At 38.4% G+C, this 22,337-nt stretch overlaps 1 protein-coding gene across 2 annotated transcripts; it reads right to left on the bottom strand.

The window, feature by feature from the left end:
* Window positions 1-5,803: 5,803 nt before the first annotated feature.
* Window positions 5,804-19,904, bottom strand: LOC308686837 (uncharacterized protein). Of its 2 annotated transcripts, none has more exons than XM_081358877.1 (10): window positions 19,610-19,904; window positions 16,655-16,978; window positions 16,160-16,558; window positions 15,782-15,868; window positions 11,833-11,892; window positions 11,666-11,740; window positions 11,434-11,462; window positions 11,268-11,342; window positions 6,562-6,630; window positions 5,804-6,446 (listed from the first exon to the last, which is right to left on the bottom strand). In XM_081358877.1, the coding sequence occupies exons 1-10, from the start codon at window positions 19,668-19,670 to the stop codon at window positions 6,336-6,338; spliced, it is 1,290 nt and encodes a 429-aa protein (XP_081215003.1). In that variant the 5' UTR covers window positions 19,671-19,904; the 3' UTR covers window positions 5,804-6,335. The 2 variants fall into 2 exon arrangements, with proteins under 2 accessions (XP_081215003.1, XP_081215004.1); XM_081358878.1 differs by having other exon boundaries at window positions 11,666-11,716; window positions 19,610-19,674.
* Window positions 19,905-22,337: the final 2,433 nt, after the last annotated feature.

The following is a 22,337-nucleotide window of genomic DNA, read 5'->3' as shown; positions in this document are numbered from 1 at the left end:
AATGAATTTGTATGAGAAAAATTGTGTTATGTGTTGGCCAAGTATTTATGCACTTATGTACTGCCCTTAAAGAACTTCTTGACATTGCTTGCCTAATTTCTATTTAACTGTCTTCTTTATCAGTAATTTAAACAAGTAACTTATTAAATGGGCCGTGTAAGTACTGGCTGCATAAATGTGTACAAAATAATGAGCTAAAGTAAATCACACAAGACCATGCTGGTAGACCAGCATCATGAATGAGACCTTGCTGGTAGACCAGCATCATTAATGAGACCTTGCTGGTAGACCAGCATCACCAGCAAGACCATGCTGGTAGACCAGCAAAACCATGCTGCTAGACCAGCATTGTCTTGCTGGTCCACCAGCTAAACCAGCACCAAACCAGCATAGACCAGCATAAACCAGCATAGACCAGCATGGAAATGATGCTGGTCTATGCTGGTTTTTACAGCAGGGGGTGCGATTTGCCGGGGGGGATGCGTGGGATTTCCCCCTTTCTGGTCAATGTATCCCTGCCTCTGCTTAATTATTTTTATCCCCAGTGGGGATAAATTTATCCCCCCCTCAAAGTGATCAGTGCTACTACACTAGTGGCGAGGCGGATCACAAAACTTATCACGGATCCGTGGTTTGATTAAAGTCCATTTTATTTTAAAATGCGCTACTTTGACTGGCTCCGCGCAGCCTCTATCACCACTCTGAAGACTTGCTCAATTTCCCGCCCACGGCGCTATATGATTGGTTACACCTCACGAGTAATAGCCTATCAACACTTGCGAGACGGCTGCAGGTCTTTTTTTACGCCGTATATTCAGCATATTACTGAAGCGGGAATAAAAATCACAATCTGATTATCTGTTTCTATGATGACAAGCAGGGTTAGTGTCCCAGTCACACCACTGAGAATGGCCGAAGTTACACATACGGTGTTTTAATCAATTGAGACTAAACGCAAAGGTTTTTTGATTACTCACTCACTCTTGAGTTTCTGGCGCGAGTGATTTCAATGTAAAGACGCGTTTACGCGCGTCTAGAGGTCCTGCGGCGCGGTAGACGCGAAGCCCGAATGAGGCGAATTGACTTTGTCGGCCCTGCCCGACACGTTAACTGTAATCATGAGCCCGAGCCCGATTTATACCCGTCCAGAGAGAGAAGTTTTACACACATTTTTTTTAATACGTGGGCCGTTATAACCAGGTGGCGCCAGGGAAGTTGAGATGAAGCAAAGATGAAGTTGACGATCGCCATCTTCGTAGTGAATGCACATTTATGGAGAAATGCATGAATTACATCAGAGTGTTGCCTATTTCTTTTCGTTTTAAATTGTTTCGTTTAAAGACATTTCAAGCTTTCTTTAGATATATTTCTTAATATTCTCTGTGTGAGGCATACACTGAGTTTCGATTAATTTATGATGAGATGCGCAGTGCAAGTGACCAGGGCGCGCGGGCGCCTCCATGATTAGCCTATAGCCTATGTCTGCTATATTTGCTTCTTAAATACATGCAATTCGTTGATGAAAAATGTATTAAAATTAAGATACAATTTATACAAAACGAAATTCACTTTAAAGAAAGGCTTTCTACAAAACAAAACTTAATGAAGTGGTCAAAATCATGTCTGACCCACTCCAAGTCTCCCGATATTCTGCACATCCTATCTTCGTGCTGTTCACTTTTCATAATCAACATAGATGAAAAAAAAAAAAAACATTATAATATTTTAACAAATATGCAACTAAATTTATTTAGTTATTTATTTATTAAATTTATTATTTAATGGCTAGGCTACAACACATAGTAGGCCTACAGAATCTCTACAAATTTCTGCACATTCATTTACTGCTTCTGAATTTTACACACAAGTTGAAAGGCATTTGTTTGTGCATAGTAAAACATATCTGCAACATTTATCAAGTTCACGGATAATTGTGCGTGCATTTATTAATTATTATCTTAATTAATAATGCAACAAGGACAAATCATGGTAACTGTCTTGTTTGTTTATTCAGAATGAAATGGATCGCAAATGGATCCGAATGAAGAAATGTAAAAAAAAAAAAAAAAAAAAAACGTGGACAATGATGAACACAGAAAATAAACATGAATGAACTTTGGATGAACTTTGGATGGCCTAGGAGGAGTAGGCCTAGTAGGCTACAACTCTAATTCAACAAGGTTTTAGAATATAGAATATTTTTTAAACAAAATAAATATTTTTAAAGTTTATTATCCCGGGCCCGGTGTGATGCGTGCGAGTGGAGGAGACGCTGAACATGACACGTGACGTGTTGCATTTTGTAACACAAGTGCTTGATCAAGGGCCCGGCCCGGGTCGGGTCAAGTTCAGCTCGGGCAGAGAATCTAAGCTCTGATTTATCTGATCCTGTCCATTAGCTTTGATCCATGTACGGCTTTTCAGAATGTCACCAAGTAGCCTAAATATTTATGTAGCCTAATTTTTCAGCGCGAAAACTCTAGCTAGCTAGCTGGGAACAATGAAAAGGGTCCAGAGCAGCAAATGCAGTGAATGAAGTTCATGTTCTCATGGTTTATTTTTATGAATAAAAATGTTTCAAAACATCCCCCCCTCTGTTTTTTTCACAAATCGCACCCTGGTTGTAATGACTGTTTTGTGTAATTCGCTGTATGTTAATGATAGAGTTTTGAACTAGTCGGTAATTCGCGCTTCTTGTACTTTGTTTGTTTAGCTCTTACGGTGATTTTTGGAGTCTTATGGTGATTTATGGAGTGAAAACGGACTCAATAAACTTCATTAACATCAGTAAAGTTTTGGCCATCATTCGGGCGGGGTCCGCTACACAAGAGTTGCAACTATGGCAGCTGAGAAGGCCATTCTTTGTGTTCTTTGTGAAGAATTTTCGGAGCCTGATGAAGTCGGTATAAATATGTGTTTAATATTACAAAATATGCCCGATGTTACAGTTACTGCACTTGCCGCCCAGAACAAAAGAGAACATCCCAATCGAGTGAAGGGATTTGTGGAAACTGAAATGGAAGCACACATCTTACCTAATTCAGACTAAAACACATCTATTTAGACTCACATACTGACTTTATTTGGAGCGCTCGCGGAGTTCAGCCAACGGGGTTGAGAGCGTAGGCTGGCCGACCGGTACTGAATCTGCGGCGCTGCTCTTTGAGGGCCTGCGGCTTCGGCCTAGAGCTGCTGGAGAAGCCCGTTCTTTCGCGTGAAGAGGGCGGCATTGCCCGAAACGCGAGCGTGGTGCTTTGCAGGCCTTATGACCATTCTCCATGGCAGGAAAAAACGTTACTTAATTGATCTGGTTTAGAAAAAATGCGGAAGAAGATCGCTGGTATCTCGCCTGGTGGCAAGGACCCGTTTATTTGGCTTGACGCCCGCAATATAACACCCGAGGATTCTGGCAAATATTCCAAAAGGACGGAAAATTCCTTCATCGGATGGGAGAGTTTGGTTCGGGAAGATAGGGCGCAGCCAAATGCTTACAAACTTTCAATGAACAGAGATAGGTCTGCTGTGAATTTATACTCTGTCATTGAGTTGATTACTGATTAATCTCCAGCTGTGCATAATTTGGTTAATTATCTGAACCTGCTCCTCCCGAACTTTGTTAATAAAACATCATTTAGTGATGTTATCATTCAGAAGCTCCTGGGTCAGTTTTTTTTTTTTTTTTTTTTTTTTATTGAAAAAAAGTAATATTTTTTTTTCTTCAAATAGTTTTGTAGTTACTGCTAAACATACAGGTTTTAAAATAGAGGAAAGCACACAAAATTTTACCAGTCAGATGTTTTAACTACTTTAAAATGGCTTTTTTGGTCACTTATATCTGAATATTTATAGAAACGACACAGACATCAAGACAATATAAATATAAGTTCACTCAGCTAGTCCTATCACTTGAAGCAGAAAATCCATCCTTCTGTCCTTTTAAATGTCCGTGTTAAAAGAGCACTTTCAGTCGTTTAGTGAAGCTGATTGCTGTAGCTTATATCCAGGGGTGGATTAAGGATCAACCCAGAATGGCCTGCTGGTTCGAAAATATGTGGAATAAGGGCTGCCTCTGACTAAAGTTTTTTTTTTTTCTAGTTGACTAGTAGTTGTTCATTTAAGCCGTTCGTGGACAAATCGCCCCTTTATATTAATTTAATTACTTAGTCTATATACAGGATAATGAGCGTTTACGTAATATAACCGCACTCAAGTGCACGACCGCATGTATAAAGCTTGCCACAAAGAACCGTAAAAGTAATGATTATGAATGTGTCTAAATTAGCAAGGAGACATTTAATTATTTATTAATAAACTGGTGTTTTCTGTGTCGCTGCAAAGATGAAGTTGATGATGCGGCCTCGCTATGAATGCCAGAGAGAGAAATGCACATTTCATATGGATTACATAATCAGAGAGTAGCCTAATTATTTTGGTTTTGAATAGTTTCGTTTAAAAGTAGACATTTCAAGCTTTCTATAATAGATAGCCTATATCTCTCAAATCTGTGCGGCACAAGCTGAGTTTCGGCGCCCTCCAGTTCACGTGCAATGCAAGTGATCGTGTCAGCGCCTTATTACATTGTCTGCTATATATTTGCTTCTTATTTATTAAATACAGGCAATTGGTTGATAAAACATTGATCAAAATTAAAATACATTTATACAAAACGAAAATCTTTTAAAAAAGAGACTACAAAACAAAACTTAATGAAGTGGTCAAAATGTTTTACACATGTCTCCAGACATATTGCGCATCTCATGATGTATCATATCTTTCTCATGCTGCATACTCACTTTCATAATCAACATTGATTAAATTAAAAAACATAATGATGTCACAAATATTCCAACCCAGCCCTCACCCCTGTTGCAACAGTCGTTGTTTAGGTAGGCTACCTTAAACGTGCACGTACAGTCTCGGAGTCATCGCTGCAACCAGGAAGATGAAGAGAGCTGAGATCCACATCACCTAGCACATCTTCGTCTCTGCCACCCCAGGGTGCTAGCGCGCGACCAGCACCGTTGCAAGGAGGGTGCCAGCGCCTCTGCCTCTCAGCGCCTCTGCCTTGCGAGTGGATGATAGCCCTGAAGACGCCTAGCAATGGTATACCTTTAGTGGTAGTACACCTTTAGTTAAGTTATACCTTAAGGGTCTTCGTAGCGCGCTAAGAGACAATGTTATCAGGAAACGCAGCCCAGGTATTATGCATAATGGAGATTCCAAAGCGCTCTTCTTTGGTCAGAACCATGGAGAGCGATCGCGGATCAGGACATAGGTCTGTCCTATGCACCGAAACTTTTTTACAATGCAACAAAATATTTAAAGAGCATCAAGCTATTAAAATCTATACTCACAGATAATTAAATGCAGCTTACGCAAGCCTGTGCATTAATCCGCGCCAGCTTATATCCGACTTAGGCATGGGGTCAGAGATGAGGAACGATCCCAGCTTTTTCCCTCTCAACTTCCAGCACTGTACCTTTCAGAGTTGAGAAGCAGCATCCAACCAAATCATGGAAACCTAAGGCCTTCTTCTCAGTCACCAGAACAGAGATCGAAATTCCTATAACTGGGATGAAATCCCGACTCCAGAAGCTCATACCATCTTAAAGCTGTAGATGACCAGATTGTTTCATTTCATTTTTATGAGGGTACATTTCAGCTTACAAATATTTTTACCACTCTTTTACCTTCAAACAAGTATTAATTTAAAACGTGAATTTTAACTTTGAAACTGTCCAACAAGAGCAAGTTTAGTTACGTCTGTTTTTACAGGAATGGAAGAGACAAAAACTTTTCTTTTAACCCATGAATTTTATTGTTACATGTGAAAAAAGAAAGAAATAACGGACATTTAATAGCGTGACATATACACACTGCAAAGTCAAATTTTAGAATATGTTATGAGAATATAATGTGAGCAGACACTGATGTAATTCTCAGACGGACGTCTCTCTGTAGAAGAAACAGCTGATATACAAGCTGAAGCAAGAGGATCATTTCAGCATGAGCTTCTGCATGAAGACAGAATTTCAGACAGAAATCCAGCGGATAAACAGACTCCAGTCATGGAAGAGGCTTGAGAGACACTAGATTGAGTCTGGCCTGTATGAAAACACATCAGGGCTTCAGTCTCTAACTTTACTGTAGCTGTGATGATATAGATGAGATTCTGTGCTCTGACCAGATGATGATTCACAATAAATCTCATTCATATTCACAGGACATTCAACAAATATCTGCTCGTTCACACACAAATATATAATTCCTCTAAACCCCAGAGAGATGAAATCTTCCCGTCTGCTCCTGATATGATGAGCTCATGATCTGTATCATTAATGTTTATTTGTGAAGGTCTTTTTCTTGTTCACAGAGGCGTAAAGTTGATCCTGCGGTTGATCTTCTCTTCCTCTGATGGCAGCATAAGTCACTGTATCATCATGATCCTGAAAGAACAGATTCTGTCCATCAATGTTTGAACCCCAGCGATTATTATTATTATTATTAGAGCATGAGCTTCATTTATCTGAGAGTCAAACTGATGTGCTGGTATCTACTCACATTGAGTGATTTTACTGGCTTTGTATTGGAAGAAGTGACCTCAGAATAAGTCACATCATCTGTCTGCTCCTAAACATCAATGCAAACGTGCAGAGAGTCAAGTTTAACACACAGAACAGACATATCTCTCACTTAGGGATGGGACTATTACCGGTTTCACTATAAACCACGATAAAATGTACTGACGGTTAGTAATATCGTTTAAAATTTAATTATCATTAAAACCGTGTTTGATTATCGCGATTTTAGATCCTGTTCAGCCAACAACAGTCTGACTCAGGCGTAGCGCGCAATGTTATTTTTTTATTCAAGAAGGAATGGCGGAAGGCAGTGACCATGCTCGGGAGATTTTTCAGCCTTTTAAAAGAACCAATTCTGAGGTGTGGTCATATTTTGGCTTTAACAAAAGTCCTGAGGGAAACTTAATCAAGGATGGTCACCCTGTCAGCAGAACATGCACAAGAAAAAGTCGCTGCAATAATAGGGGGAAACTTCAGATCTGCCGAGTCGTCTTGTGTGACCATCACCGACTGTTGTATAGCGAACGCAAGGCAAGTTAACTTTGACCTCAATACCAAAACTACGTCTGGGAAATAATTGGGCATAAAATGTTGTTTTAAGTTGAACAATTTTTTATCAATCACTTGAAATAAACGTGAAGCTTCCACATAGAAAAGTTTGCAACAAGTGGCTTTGAGCCAAAGACGAACAAACAAGTTCAAACAAGACAATTTAGAGTGACATTTAAAGGGGTCATATAATGCCATTTTTGTACAAGCTAATATGATTCTTTAGGGTCTAAATTAAAAGTTTGTAATATACTTTAAAAATTCTCATTAGTATTGTAAGAAAACACTAATTTTACCTGGTCAAAAACAGCTCTGTTTTCAGCACACCGTTTCAGTGCATGTGTCTTTAAATGATAATGAGCTTTGCTCACTCCGCCCCTCTGTTCTGTGCGTACACCGTTTCTACACACAATTACACAATAACCACGCGTTGTTCATTATAAACGTGGGATTATGAAATAAATTGAGAATGTCGTACATAGAAAACATGCCGTAATGTACCCTGAGTGTAAACCTTAGACGCATTCATCGTGAAGCCTGCAGCAAGGCTTGCAAATTTCGCAAAGATTAATATAAATACTAATATAAAGGTTAATAAAACATTACACTCACATCTTCTGGAGGTTCAGCAGGAACACGTTGGTACCGATCCGTTTTTTCTCGTTTGTAAAGCTGTCTGGTGTGAAATGATTCGCGCAAACATGAAAGCATGGACGATCGTGGGGAATCCCTGTGAGGGAATCCCCGCGTCAATCCTTTGGGCATATCGCTTCAAAAACGAAACTCAGCCACTGCGTCTTCAACGGCTCGGATTTAGGAACATCCAAATGACTGCTGTGTTCCTTATTACATCTAAGAACAGAACACCACAATCGCTTAGACGCCATTCTGCTCCAGCATATCAACAATGGCGGACTACTATGACGACGGCTGTCACATCTCGCTGAGGGCGGGTCTTGTGTTGAAACACGGCTGTCAATCACAATAGCGGTAGGGGCGTTGGATATTATGACGTCACAATATCGAACGGCTTGATTTCAGAGAGGGTCAAACATATAAGGAGATAAAAAAAAAACCACTGGATGGATTTTTATCATGATAGGATGGTTGTGTACAGGCACTGCCAACAGACATTTCAGTGCAATCAACTTGTAAAAGTGCATGTACCATTATATGACCCCTTTAAGGGATAATAATTTTTATTCATTATACCCTTATTACACCAGATTTTTTTACCACATAATTACGGGGACATTGAATTGAGATTAATGAAACGAGAGAGCGCGCGTCCATTGTGATACATGGTATAACGTCTGTCAGAGAGTTTGAAGTCTGCCCAGATGAAGAATACAAGACAATGCAAATGAACTGGTAGTTCCACGAGACCTTTATAGATGGTTTCTCTCAGTTAAGCACACTCTTCACATACATGTCGAAGCAGTGGCGAAACTTTGTTTTAAAAAGTGGGTGGGAGAGGTGAGGTGGGGTGGGGGTTGCTAATACAATGCTAAATCAAATATATGTACAATAACATTACGATGTCCAGCAATCGATTTAAATAGTAGGCTACATGGGGTTTAATTTGTCGTTTAATGCCTAATATATGTTATAGATCCGCCTATGTAATCAACAGGCATCTTAATGGTCAAGTGGTAGAACTTTCGCCTACCGTATCAGAGGTTTTGGGTTCTAATCAAGCGGCAACATTCTAATCTGAAAAATGAAGCCTACCCGGAAGTGCGAAAAACTGCAATACATCGAAAATCCGCTAGGGGAAGGTCCCAAAAGGGAGCAAATCTCCATAGACCCCATGTTAAAATGTCCGTTTTCACAGCATAAATTCATGTTTTTACAGGTTGGTCCTATGGACTTTTATTGTATTTTTCGATAGGTTCCGAGTGCCTGACAACTGTGAGGGGGGTGAATTTTTTTCTAACTTGTTAGTTTAGATTGTATTTAGATATAAAATGTATGACAAATAAGGGCGTGGATAACTTTGATTGACAGCTTGATTGACAGCTGATAACGAGCATAGGCTGTGCCAAAGAGAATGACAACATAAGAAGCGCCATTTTTTAATTTACAGTTGAAATATAATACTACTGTTTCTGTATCATGAAATGTAGTTTTAAGAGTTTTTCAGGCGAGAATGTAGTTGTTTAAAGTTCAAATCTGTGGTTTATTTATAAAGATTTATGAAACTTTTATCCAGTTGTGAGATCCAGACGATCACCGGGCGCTCGGCGCTCATGTACCCCGCCGGGAACAGCCTTTCCTCGGCTAGTCATTCTGACGTTTGCCGCTGACTCTGGCGTCTCTGTAGTGGTTAAACATGAGATATAATTCGTCTTGTGTATATCTAACGGGCGATTTTTGGTCTCGTGAATCTTTAATTTGTTCCCTGGCCAATCGTTTTGGCTGAGGGGAAGTTTCATAACTTTATAAGCTATTTAACTTTACCGTTGTATGGTTAGACTAGAGCGCTGACTTTGTATGTTTGACTGAATTGTTTGCTTTATTTGTATAGCTTCTTGTACCTTTTACTTATTATACTTTTATAATGGCTAATATTGATAAAAGTGAAATTTAACAAAAAGAGACTGGGTTGAGTTTTGTCATTTTAAATGTTAATACAAAGAAGATGATCTGTAATGTTGTTTACTGCAACATCTGTTGTTTAGTACAAATGCACATATTTCCTGAACCATATTAAAATGTTTCATATTTTTATATTATATTTAAACGAAAAGAGGCAGGGTTGTGTTTTATATTTCGTTTTGTTATAAATAGGCTAACGTTATATGCAGTGAATATAATCAATACGCGTTGCCTGAACCACATTTGTGTGGCTATAATGTTTAAGATTTCTTTAAATTAAAACGAAAAGAGGCAGTGTGGTGTTTTATAACATATTTCGTTTTATTGTTGCCTAAAATATACATACAGAGATAACCGGAGTAGCAGAGCGAGCTGAGTGACGCGCGCTGTTCCATTTACAGAGATAACCGGACTTGCATCCTCGGGAGTCATTCTCCTGAGTCGGACTTGGCAATTAAGTCCGAACTTTGCGTACTTGCTATCGAGAAACGGCTAATGTCGGCGCTTGGCTTCTTGTGACAAACACGCCGAGAAGCAAGAACAAGATCTGCTGTATGTCATCCATTGTTGTTTATGTTGCTTTCTTCACGTGAAAATGACATCGTTCCAGTCTCACACAAAGCCCGCCCTTTTACCCATATATGGATTGGCCAGATAGTGGGCGGGGTTAGGATTTCCCGAGATTTTCCAAGATGGCACCGCCCATTCCCCCCATAAACGGCTTCAAACCCGTTTTTCAGAAAGTCTATGGGTGACGTCACAGACACTTTCTATGTCTATGAAAGTCTATGGTTCTAATCCGCACTCCTATAGTTTATTTTTTTCATCAAAACCGATTATGTTCATCGGTTATGTTCATATAACATAATAGGGACATGTCCCACCCGCCCCACCCACAAATTACGCCTATGTGTCGAAGAGCGAATGTTAAAAGGGAAAAGAAAACACTCTAAAACACGCTACAAATCAAAGTGGAAGTAAACACATTATAATAAAACAACGGTCAGCAGTAGTGCGGTCATCTTCCTCTTTGCGTGATCAATCTCACTCTCACTGTGCGTGCGCGCTCACATAAAAACAGCATGCATACAATAACGTACGCCATAGAAGAAGTTATCTTAAAGGCACATCCACATTCATGTCATGAACACTACTTAACACTAGGTGGCCGTTACAATGCATGTGCGCGGTCTTATAATGCATTGCTATTGACGACCGTCATTATAAGGAAGGAAATGCTTTAAAAAGTGCATAGAGCTGCTTGTTTTATTTGTTGTTTGTTTGTTGATTTTCAAATATAAAACTTGTTGAAATGTCTTCAGTATGATCATCAACTCTTTTTTAACACTTTCATCTCGTTTTAACAAAACCTTGATAATATTGATAATGGCGATAATTTTGGTCACTATAATTGTGATATAAAATTTTCATACCGTCCCATCCCTACTCTCACTATAATATGTAGAATAACACAAAAGCTTTTAAATCACATTATTGAACAGGCAGTGAGCGTAATGTTTGATGATTTAGTGGACTCACATTGGCTCTTGCAGCGGGAGGAATGGACATGTTGATCGTCTCATACGTCCCTTTATGATCATTCTCATCTTTGACCTTCAGAACAAACAGTTAAACTGCATGAATGACACTTTATTGAGCTTTAAAGACAGTAATCAAATCTAAATCACTGCATTACTGAACTCACCGCAGAGTCGCCAGTCCCTCTTTTATTATCTGAAAACAAGTGCCTCATGAAATATGAGTATTTATGATCAAACACACATGAAAAACACAATTTCTCAGCAGGAATAAACTTCTGTTTGAGAATTTCATATAATCCTCATGTTTCTATGATACTTACAGTCTGAACATGATGTGTTTGTTTGCTCATCTGAACTGTTTTTAATTGTTGTAAAGGAGTAAATCTGAAAACTCACCAGCTCTTTTTCTGCAGATCAGCCAGAGAAGAGCAAGAAGGAGAACAGCGACTGCAGCGACAGAAATCACTATGACTGAAGAAGAGAGATCGAGCTCTCGAGGTCAGAGACGGACAGGGCAGATTGGGGACAATTATAGACAAAGACAAAACACTGTGATTATGTACCTGTGTTTTTATTCCAATGACCTTGAGAGTCTGTGCCTGGTGTTGGTGTATCAGCTTGAGCTGAAAAGGATGAATGTTAGTTGAGATGCATCATAATAATATCCAGAATGAGGAGAAGAAGAGGTGAGGCGTAGCAAACCTAGCAGCTTAAACTTTATTTTACCAAACTAAAGAGAGAAATCCAGCATGAGAACACACACATGAAAATCCCCAGATTTCATTTTAACTCTGCTGAGAGTACATATGGTCCCACTCTGAAGAGTGTTAAAGTTAAGCCGGATTCACACTGTGCAATTTTGGCCACGATTTGGCCGTCTGGGACAAATTTTGCAAATCCTAAAAGATTCCTCTAATCCTAGACTAAAAACTGAAGTCTTCGAACGTTAGTTTGACATGTTCACCGACAGCCGATTAATGACTGCTGCAATCAAATTTTACCTCAGACGAAATTCTGTCAGTGTCAGAAGATTTGACTTAATCCTGCACTGACTTTTGCTACGACAACCATCAAAATGTCTTTGTTTTTCAAGACGAGCCATGACCAAAATTAACGTTAGAGATTTCTTTGAAGCCACCATTTCAATCATGCATGTAATGCAGCTCACGGTCACGGAACAAAGTCATTCATGATGTAAAACTCCAGACGAGTTTTCTTGTGTGTCCGTTTTTAATGCATCTTCACTGTCGTACAGACTGACATTATTGACAGCTGAGATCTTACAGTGTCACATGGCTTACAGCGAGGATCATGTTCGTACAGTCTGACAGGCAACAATCATAAAGGACTATTATAAATCAAATCACACAGTGTGCATCCAGCTTAATGAGGGTTATGAGAAGTTAATGAGATAATAATGGGATTAATTAAGTGATGATTGAGCATTAGTGATGAACACCTGCTGTTAACAAGCAGAATCACTGAAGGAAAGAGAAACAAGAACTACAACTGACTTCAGACAGCTTTAGATGAAATCAACTGACGATACAAGAAGACATTAAGGCCCTGTCCACACGAACACGTGTGATTTTTCTATGCCGTTCGTCTGGCTTCTTCACGCAAAAGAAAAACTCTTCATGAAGCGCAGTGATATTCAGCGACCTATGTGGCGTTTCCTGATGGATCGAGGTTGTTTGTTAACTTCATTTTATACGTGCAATTCACACAAGCTCTAAGCGCATGCAAATAGGGCATTATTTGAGGAGACAGACATGCTGCATTAACGAGTGCACAGCTTATGTACACTCAACAGCTGTCCGAATTCGCTCACTCGTTTTCATTCACTCCTTCAGGTGAACAGTATTAGTGGATTAACGTAGGGGGAATAGGCCTAACTTAGTGAATGAGGGTTTAGGGGGCGATTTCGGATTCAACCCATGTTCTCAAGCAGTGAAAAATAGAGGACACTGACAATGCGCTGACAGACAGGACCGAGCAGGTCATATATAATATGAAACAAAGTCTCAACTTTCAAATTTGGTCAAAGAAAATTAAACAGTAAATAGGCGTACCGTTTTGTGGCTCTTTAATGTGTCGTGACAGATTGCCTCAGTTAAAGCCAAGTTCAAATCCACCGACGTTAATCTACTAACTCTCCTGACTACTTTGTCGGACAAAAATGGTGGATTTTAAATGGTCTCAGTCTCAGATCGCATGTCAATCAAACTCCCTGCGAATAATGAATTGACGCTAATTTAAAAGTGAAAGTGAAGTGCACAATCCTGCACCAGCTTTTTATAAGCGATGTAAAAAAAAAAAAAACATTTACATTTATGGATGAGCTCAACATATCGTCTTCATGTGACACTTTCTGGGAGAATCGAGTGAAGAACCGGAGTGTTAAATGAACACACTACTCTCACTGTTTATACTAAACATGTCATAGAATATGCATAAGTACGCTAATTGGGACACACCATAAAAGTCCATGAAATGAAACTAAAACAACAACTCAATGTGACAATCATACTGTAGAATATGACAGTCATATTTTGATGAGTTAACGCTGAAGATAACTCTAGCATTATGCTCTGAAAAGCACTGATGTGAGAAAGACAGTGATGATGTACCTTTAGAAACGTGTGTGTTTCTAGTTGATTATAGTTAATTTTTGCACTCATTCTGGAGAGAGCGGAAAAGGGTGATGGGTTTACCAGGGTCTACCCACTCTCAGTACCCATTCCTAGTCTGAGACAGGCTTGTGCACAATTCAGAATTGAATTGAGAATGACTCCTTAATTCCAATTAAATTCTTGAATTTGAATTGAATTTGAATTGATGTCAAAAACAGGATCTAGAATTACAATTCGAATTTGAATTAAAGGAAGCAGAATTGCAATTCAATACAAATTCAAAGAAATTCATATACATATTTTAAGTGAAGTGTTTAACAATGAAATATGATTGCATTATAATATGCGGGGCGGCAGTGGCTCAGTGGTTCATGTAGGTTGTCTAAAAACCGAAAGGTTGGTGGTTCAATCCCCGATTCCACTTGACCAAGTGTCGAGGTTTTCCATGAGCAAGACACGTAACCCCAGCTGCTCCTGACAAGCTGATTGGCGCCTTGCATGGCTGACACCACCGTTGGTGAATGGGTAAATGTGAGGCTATGTAAAGCACTTTGGTGGCCATAGGTCTGTGAAAGCACTATATAAATGCAGTCTATTTACCATTTAGTCACAGAACATTAAGTTTATTTAAATTTGATTTATTGTAATTGTAATTTTGTGGAACATGATGGAACATGACTCCATTTCCTAGAATGCTTTACTTTCACCAAGTATTTAAAATGGTTGCTAAACAATTTGAGGTGGACATTTGTTTGAAAGCACAATTTAATGGGCAACACTGGACATTTTAAGTTTCAGAAGTCCCTTACAACTTCACTCTGCACCAGTTGAGAGAATCTTTAGTGTTGCAGGAAAGATATTCAGACCAGGGGTGCGTTTCCCGAAAGCATCGTTGGCCAACTATGGTCGCAAGTTCATCGCAATGTCCATTGAACTCTATTGGTAACGACGGAACTTGCGACCATAGTTGGCCAACGATGCTTTCGGGAAACGCACCCCAGAACGGTGCAGACTCAATGAAAAAATATTTGAGGAGCTATTGAGAATTAGATGCAACAGTGTTGCTCGGTAATTTTTTGCACTGGAATAAATGATAACTGCATTAAACAACTTTGTGTTTGTGTGATTACTTTGAAATAAAAATTACATTGGAACAAAACTAATTAAACAACACTGAGGGGGTAATTTATTTCAAGAATTTGATCAATATCTATTTTAGAACAAAATGTATGCAGGGTTGAGGAGTAAATAGTTACGTGAAATGAAATTTCTGTTATTAAATTACAAAATTAAAGTAATTGTATTTAGTTGTATTACTGAGGTAAAATGTTTAATTCAACAAGTTACTAATAAACTTAAAACGAAAATGCTTTGCATTGATAAAGTTATCCAAATTAAGTAATCCAAACCACATTTATAATGGGTAACTAATAACAGTAAGCAATAACATTTACAAAGTAATCTTCCTAACACTGAATGCATGCGAGACTAAACACATTCTTTCTGTTGTGTGACTGTGTGGAATTTCTTTGAATTGCCATGAATTTAATTCCACTTCCTGTCATTCCAATTCAAATTCAATTCAATGTCTTGTGGGGCAGAGTAAATTCAATTCAAATTCCAATTCATGAATTGAATGGAGGCCAATTCGGAAATTCTGAATTTTGCACAAGCCTGATACTAAACATGTCCTAGAATATGCATAAGTACGCTAATTGGGACACACCATAAAAGTCCATGAAATGAAACTAAAACAACAACTCAATGTGACAATCATACTGTAGAATATGACAGTCATATTTTGATGAGTTAACACTGAAGATAACTCTAGCATTATGCACTGAAAAGCACTGATGTGAGAAAGACAGTGATGATGTACCTTTAGAAACGTGTGTGTTTATAGTTGAGGGATCCTGAGAGTGTGTGATGTGGACTGGATTCACTGCTGTCGTTGAATCAGCTTGAGCTGTGAAGATGAATGTTAGTTCAGATCATTAATACTGTACAATATGACCATCATATTTTAACCTTGATCATCACATTACATAAAAAGTTAATATTTTTGCTGTCAAGTTTAAATTATTTTATTATTTGGACTGTTACTTCTCTGCAGTTCATTAGTTTGAAGCAATGCTTTGAGTTACTCTTCTGTGAGAGTCAAAGAAGCTTTTGTTCCCTCAGTTTGTTCTGGTTCAGTGATACTGATAGACCTTAGTGTTACTGACATTATGAGGCTCTTCTAACACTGTTTTCTCACCTGAATACTTGACAGTGTATCTGACTGAGGTCTGGAGTTGATTTCTGCGAGTAAGCTGACATCTCCACTCTCTGTTGTCATCTTCATTCAGGAGTGTTGTATTCAGAGTGATGATGAAACAGCGATATTGATCTGATGATGATAATATCTGATATCTGGAGTCTGTCTTCAGATCAATACCTGCCTGATTCACCCACAACAGCTCAACTCCCTCAGAACGGACCAGATCATCACAGGAGAGTTTAGCATATGAATACAACTGACAGGAGAGAGTCACAGATCGGCCTGGACTGATCTCAGTCTGTGAGGATGAAGATGATGATGATGATGATGATGATGATGATGAAGATGATGATGATGATGATGATGATGATGATGATGATGATGGAGACACTGAAACTGAACATAAGACACAAATCACAGACTCTTCAATCATCATCTGAGTTTAAAGGGAGAATCTGCCCTTTTAAATTGATCACATAATCATAAACTTACCATGAAGAACATGCAGAAAAAAACCTGCATCAGTTCCTTGTTGTCTATCATTCACATATTGTCTGCAGGTGTATAATCCATGATCTTCTTCTTCTCTGACGTTCTTGATGTTCAGAGAGCAGTCAGACTCCAGACTCAGTCTCTCATGTCTCTCTATGTCTTTATTCTTTATCCCTAATTTAATCAGTTCAACTACTACTGTATGTCTGAATCTGTTAGTGTAGATCCATGTAGTTGATTTGCAGTCAGAAAGAGCATTATTACAGGACAGACGAGCATTTTCTCCAGAACTGATGAACACATGATCATTCACTCCACTGGTTCCTGAAACACAGTATATCTCAGTGATCATCATGACATATGGTAATAAATGAAACATAAAACATACCAGCATAAAAAGCAGAAAACTAAAATACACACTGTAAAATATTGCGCTGATAAAATACATTAGACAATAAATGAGACCCGTGCCACTAGATGATGAATGTGACCATTAACAAACAGCCATTGTCATCTGATCCTGTTTTCTTTCAGCTTTTTTGCAATAGCAAATGTATTTAAAGACAAAGCTATCGCAGCCAAAGACAAACTAATGTTCAAAAGTCAAGGGTCCAGAGCCCAACTAAAGCAAACACTGATCACCATCATGGTGACATCAAATGATCTAAACCTCTGCCACCTTTTAATAATAACGCCTGTAGACGTCTGACAGAAATAAAGTCAGTCTGGTTAGTAATAAGTGAAGCTGGTAATGCTGTTTGTGGAGTTGTTTAATCCTCCTCTGCTGAGATCTTCACAGATTTAATGTCTTCACCTTTCAATAATAACGCCTGCGCAACGGATAGTTTTCTGATCAAATTGTCCCATGTGTTTCCAGGATTGTTCAACTCTTCAACTTAACCAGTATAAAGTGATCTAATTTATGTTATTTGGGTCTATAATGTATATCTGGATTGTGCTTTTGAACATGTATCCTATCTTTATTTCTCATATTATGCATTCTATAATTTTACTTCCAACTATTACGCTGGTTTTGCGGTTCTATAGAGTATAATGTGACTGTGTGATGTTTTGAGGGAATAATTTGTTTGATTTGTACAAACATTATTCTTATGTTAATACTGATATGTTTGAAGAATACACATCCAGCCATTTTATTACTTTCTTTATTCTTCCTTTAACAACAGTAATGGATTGTTATTACTTTAATGTGTAGGCTAATACGTAAGGGTTAATGCCCGACGAGGTGTCCATTATCAGGTTTTAATGGACGACGGCGAGGCGTGAACCGTGCGACGCGCAGCGGAAGTCCATTAAAACCTGATAATGGACACCTCGAAGGGCATTAACCCGCTTATACCATGGTTACTTACGAAAGAAAGAAATATTTAATCAATTAATAATACTTTAATGTGTTTTAGAGTAAAAATCGTGAGGGTTTTTATTTATTAAGTCAAATGCACTATTTAATATCTCCCGTATACAGGCGTTGCCAAGTAACGTGGCCACAGCGACCCGACCGCAGCAGTTGATCAGTGAGTTTGAGCCAGCGCAATCATTTAGAACTGTCATCAGGCAAATTGACGGGACGCCTTTCCTAGGTGTACATTATCACTTTTTAACGGACACCCTGCAGCCAATCAGAATCGAGTATTCACCCAGACCATGGTATAAATAATGTTAAACATGTATACAACGTGAGTTACGTCAGCCTGAGATCGCAAATGGACGAGTGTATAACGTGGAAAGAGGTCTGCGCAACGGATAGTATTCTGATCAAATTGTCCCATGTGTTTCCAGGGTCAATAAACACAGTTGTTTTGAAGCCATCCTGCTGTCTGCTGTGTGGATTATCTTATGTACAGAACTGGATCTGCTACATCAGCAGAGGAGAATTACACAACTCCATAAACAGCATTACCCTCACTTAAAGCAAACACACACTCTCCAGAATAAACTATTAGTCTTTATCAGAGAGCTGTTCAAATCACTGACACACTCTTAATATAAAGATAATTCTTCATCATCAGATGTTTGAGTGACACTATGTCCAGTATCAGGAATAATACAGTATGATCTGTGTGTATCAATACACAACTCTGAGATCACAACGTGAATGTGTGCAAGAATAAACTGAGCATGTTCAAATGAACTCTTTCCAGACTAATTCCACTAAATGTTGTAAGGGTGGATTTCCTGCAAGACTGACGAATGACTAAAGAAACATTGTCAGCAAGATGGTAGAAAACTGTACATTTCTTGTCTATTCCACCCACTGCCACTTATACCAACGACGGAAATAAGCGCAGTTACAATAGATTAATATGTGGGAGAGCGTTGCTGTAGAGAGTGACGATATTGTATTGCAAAGCACTATTATACTATATAGCAAGTCAAGTCAATACCAAATCAAAACTAGTTAGCACATTATTTGTAATTGAAATTAATGACAACATGGTTATAGTTATACTTAAAATAATTACAAAATAGATGAGATGATAATAACTTATACCATTAATTGTACCCAGTAAAATATTACCAGAGAGAGAGAGAGAGAGAGAGAGAGAGAGAGAGAGAGAGAGAGAGAGAGAGAGAGAGAGAGAGAGAGACCCAAGAAAGGGACCCAGAGATTAAAAGAGACAGAGCAACAGTTACAATCTTCTTTTATCCTTTCCCTGACCATGTGACTAAAACCCAAATGTGAGACGTTCAAACTGACCAATCAGATAATGACAACTTCCCCCACGGTACTAATGTGTGACAATTCATCGACCCCTGAAGTACACACATCTTGGCCTACAGTGATCACTATCAGCCCCTCTGTGCCTTTAGGAACTACAAATGGTCATTGTGGAGGAAAGAGGGGGTGGAAAACAGTAAAGCAAACGTCTTTGTTCATTTCAAATATTTTTTTCAATACTACAATGTCTTTAGAGAAAATACAGATTTCTTTACCTGTGAGAAGTGAAGAGAGAATGATCAGTTCCAGCACACACAGATCACACTTATCAGCCATTTTGTGTTTCTGTCAGTCTTTCTCTTCATTATATATAGTTACAGCTCTTCCTTTAAACATCATCAGCTCCTCCTCTGGTTATTCACTTCCTCTGTTCTCATCAAATGAGTGTTTAAATTCTGCTAGAGTTGCTGTTTAGTGACACGATGTCACACTAAAGTTGCTTTAAGTGTGTGTGAAACGTGTGAGAAGTGCATATACTGTGAACACACTTTCTCAACACACATCTGCTCTGAACAGTTTATTGGCTACTTTTGCAAACAAGAGAATTACTGTTAGTCTCACTTCTTTATTTTAGCAGTTTCCAGCATGCCGTTAAAATCTAGAAATAAAATAATTGCATTTAGTAATAAAATTAGTCTGCTACTGAAAAGGTTTCCAATATCCATGACTAACTTGTAGAAAATTAAGTTTTTAAGGTATTTTGAAATGATTGACGTCAGCTCCAGTTTGGTGAAACAGAAAGTATTTGCACACACTTCATGAGTGTCTGTAAAGCAGATATTAAATGTCTTCAGGAAGAGTTTCTACACATGGATTATAATGTTCTGCATTACTCTCTCCAGCCCTGAGAAATAGATCAGATCCAGACTCCTTTATTAACACTACAAACACCAAACGCCAGTCATTTTCCCTTTGGCCGGTGGATTTGGCAGTGGCACCCCAGTCAGCAAATTACCTTTGACACAGATGTGGGCCAGATAAACAGCTGAGCTGTGGCCCAGATTAGTTTGTGTTTGCCGGCCCAGATATGGCCCACATCTCCTTTGCCAGAACTGAACCAAAGGACTGCCATAACTCCACCAAGCATGAGCCAAATACTACAAATTCATGTGGCCCATATGTGGGCCTGGTATGCAACTTTAGTATGGTTAAGTTCTGTTAAAATCTAACGGCCTTTATGTGGCCCACATGCAGCTGACAGTATTTAAAGTCTTAACTCACAGGTAAATTAAACACTCAACAACAAATGTACTCAAAACTATTTATTTTGACAAGCATTTAAATAATTACAGCTAAAGTGTTGTACTTAATTACAGCAGTATTCAGTTGAAAACATTTCATAAAAATAAATATAATTACAGCAAGAGTTGAATAATAACAGTAGTATTCAGTTGAAAACATTTATCAAAATAAATATAATTACAGCAACAGAGTTGAATTTAATAATTACAGTAGTATTCAGTTGAAAACATTTAAGAAAACATAATTACAGCTACTCAGTTGTACTTATTTTAAGTAGAATTCAGTTGAAAACATTCAAGAATACAAATTAATAATATAAATAGCATTCAAAGCTAATTTTTTACACCAAAGTTCAAAACACTCGATCAAAGCGTGTATTAATGTTATGTTCTATTAGTCTAATGAGAGTAATACAAATAAATCACAGTTGGTAAAGAGAACTTTAAAGAGAAATTGAGAAAGTTAAAGCAAACTTGAAAGGTAAAGAGTTGAGAAGTGTGTTGATGTGCAGAGAAGTCCCCAATGAGGGTTGGCAATGTGTTGATCTTTTCCAGCAAGGGGATTCTGCCTGACTGCACCTGCAATAAAGAAGAAATTAAATAATGTTAGCAGCATATAAAGTCTTTATTTTAGCTTGTTTTGCGCACAAAAAGTATTTTCGACACTTGATAAACTTAAGGTTCAGCCACTGTATTCTTGGACTATTTTAACAATGTCTTTACTAACTTTCTGGGCTGGCAAGTTTCAATAACAGAGAAGCCTATAGAGGAGTGAGACAGCTCTCAGATTTCATCATAAATATCTTAATTTGTGTTCCGAAGATGAACGAAGGTCTTACGGGGGTTGGAACAACATGGGTGAGTAATTACTGACAGAATTTTCATTTTTGGGTAAACTATCCTTTTAAATACACAGTGATAATGAACTACATACAGATAGTTGTAGGCATGCGCTGGTATGAGACTTTGACAGAATGATAATCTTATTGTGATTACAGCTTTAAAATGTATGATTGAAACAATATGATTCGCAATATATAAAAAACAAAACATAAAACTTCTAAATAAAAAAATGCAGTCACTTAAAGGGATAGTTCACTTTGAAATTAATTTTTGATATGTTTTAGCTTACCTCAAGGGCATCCAAGATGTAGGTGTCTTTGTTTCCGCAGTAGTTTCAATTTTGATATTTTTAGGTCAAACCGTTCTTGTCTGTCAGTCATATAATGCAGGTCTATGGTCACTGTCTCAAAACACAAGCACAGAGTCCAAATTAAAACAATTCCCCATCGTCCAAATGAAACAATTCCCCATCATAAGTACACATTGATGGCCTAAGACACGAAACGAGCGGTTTGTGTGAGAAAACGAACAGTATTTAAGTTTTTAGCTCTTGAAAACAGCACACGTCCAAATGGTCTGACGGCGCGGGCGAGTATAGATGTATACATAGATGTCGCCTTGGCTACGGTTTCGTTCCAATGAACTGCAGTAGCGAAGGCGACATCTAGTGTATACATCTATACCCGCATAGATATATACACTAGATGTCGCTTTGCTACGGTTTCGTTCCAATGAACTGCAGTAGCCAAGGCGACATCTATGTATACATCTATACTCGCCCGCGCCGTCAGACCATTTGGACGTGTGCTGTTTTCAAGAGCTAAAAACTATATAAATACTGTTCGTTTTCTCACACAAA

This window comes from Scardinius erythrophthalmus (assembly GCF_964197995.2).
Source record: "Scardinius erythrophthalmus genome assembly, chromosome: 1".
In the NCBI taxonomy this organism is placed as follows: Eukaryota; Metazoa; Chordata; class Actinopteri; order Cypriniformes; family Leuciscidae; genus Scardinius; species Scardinius erythrophthalmus.
This window is presented reverse-complemented; position numbering and strand designations above follow the sequence as displayed.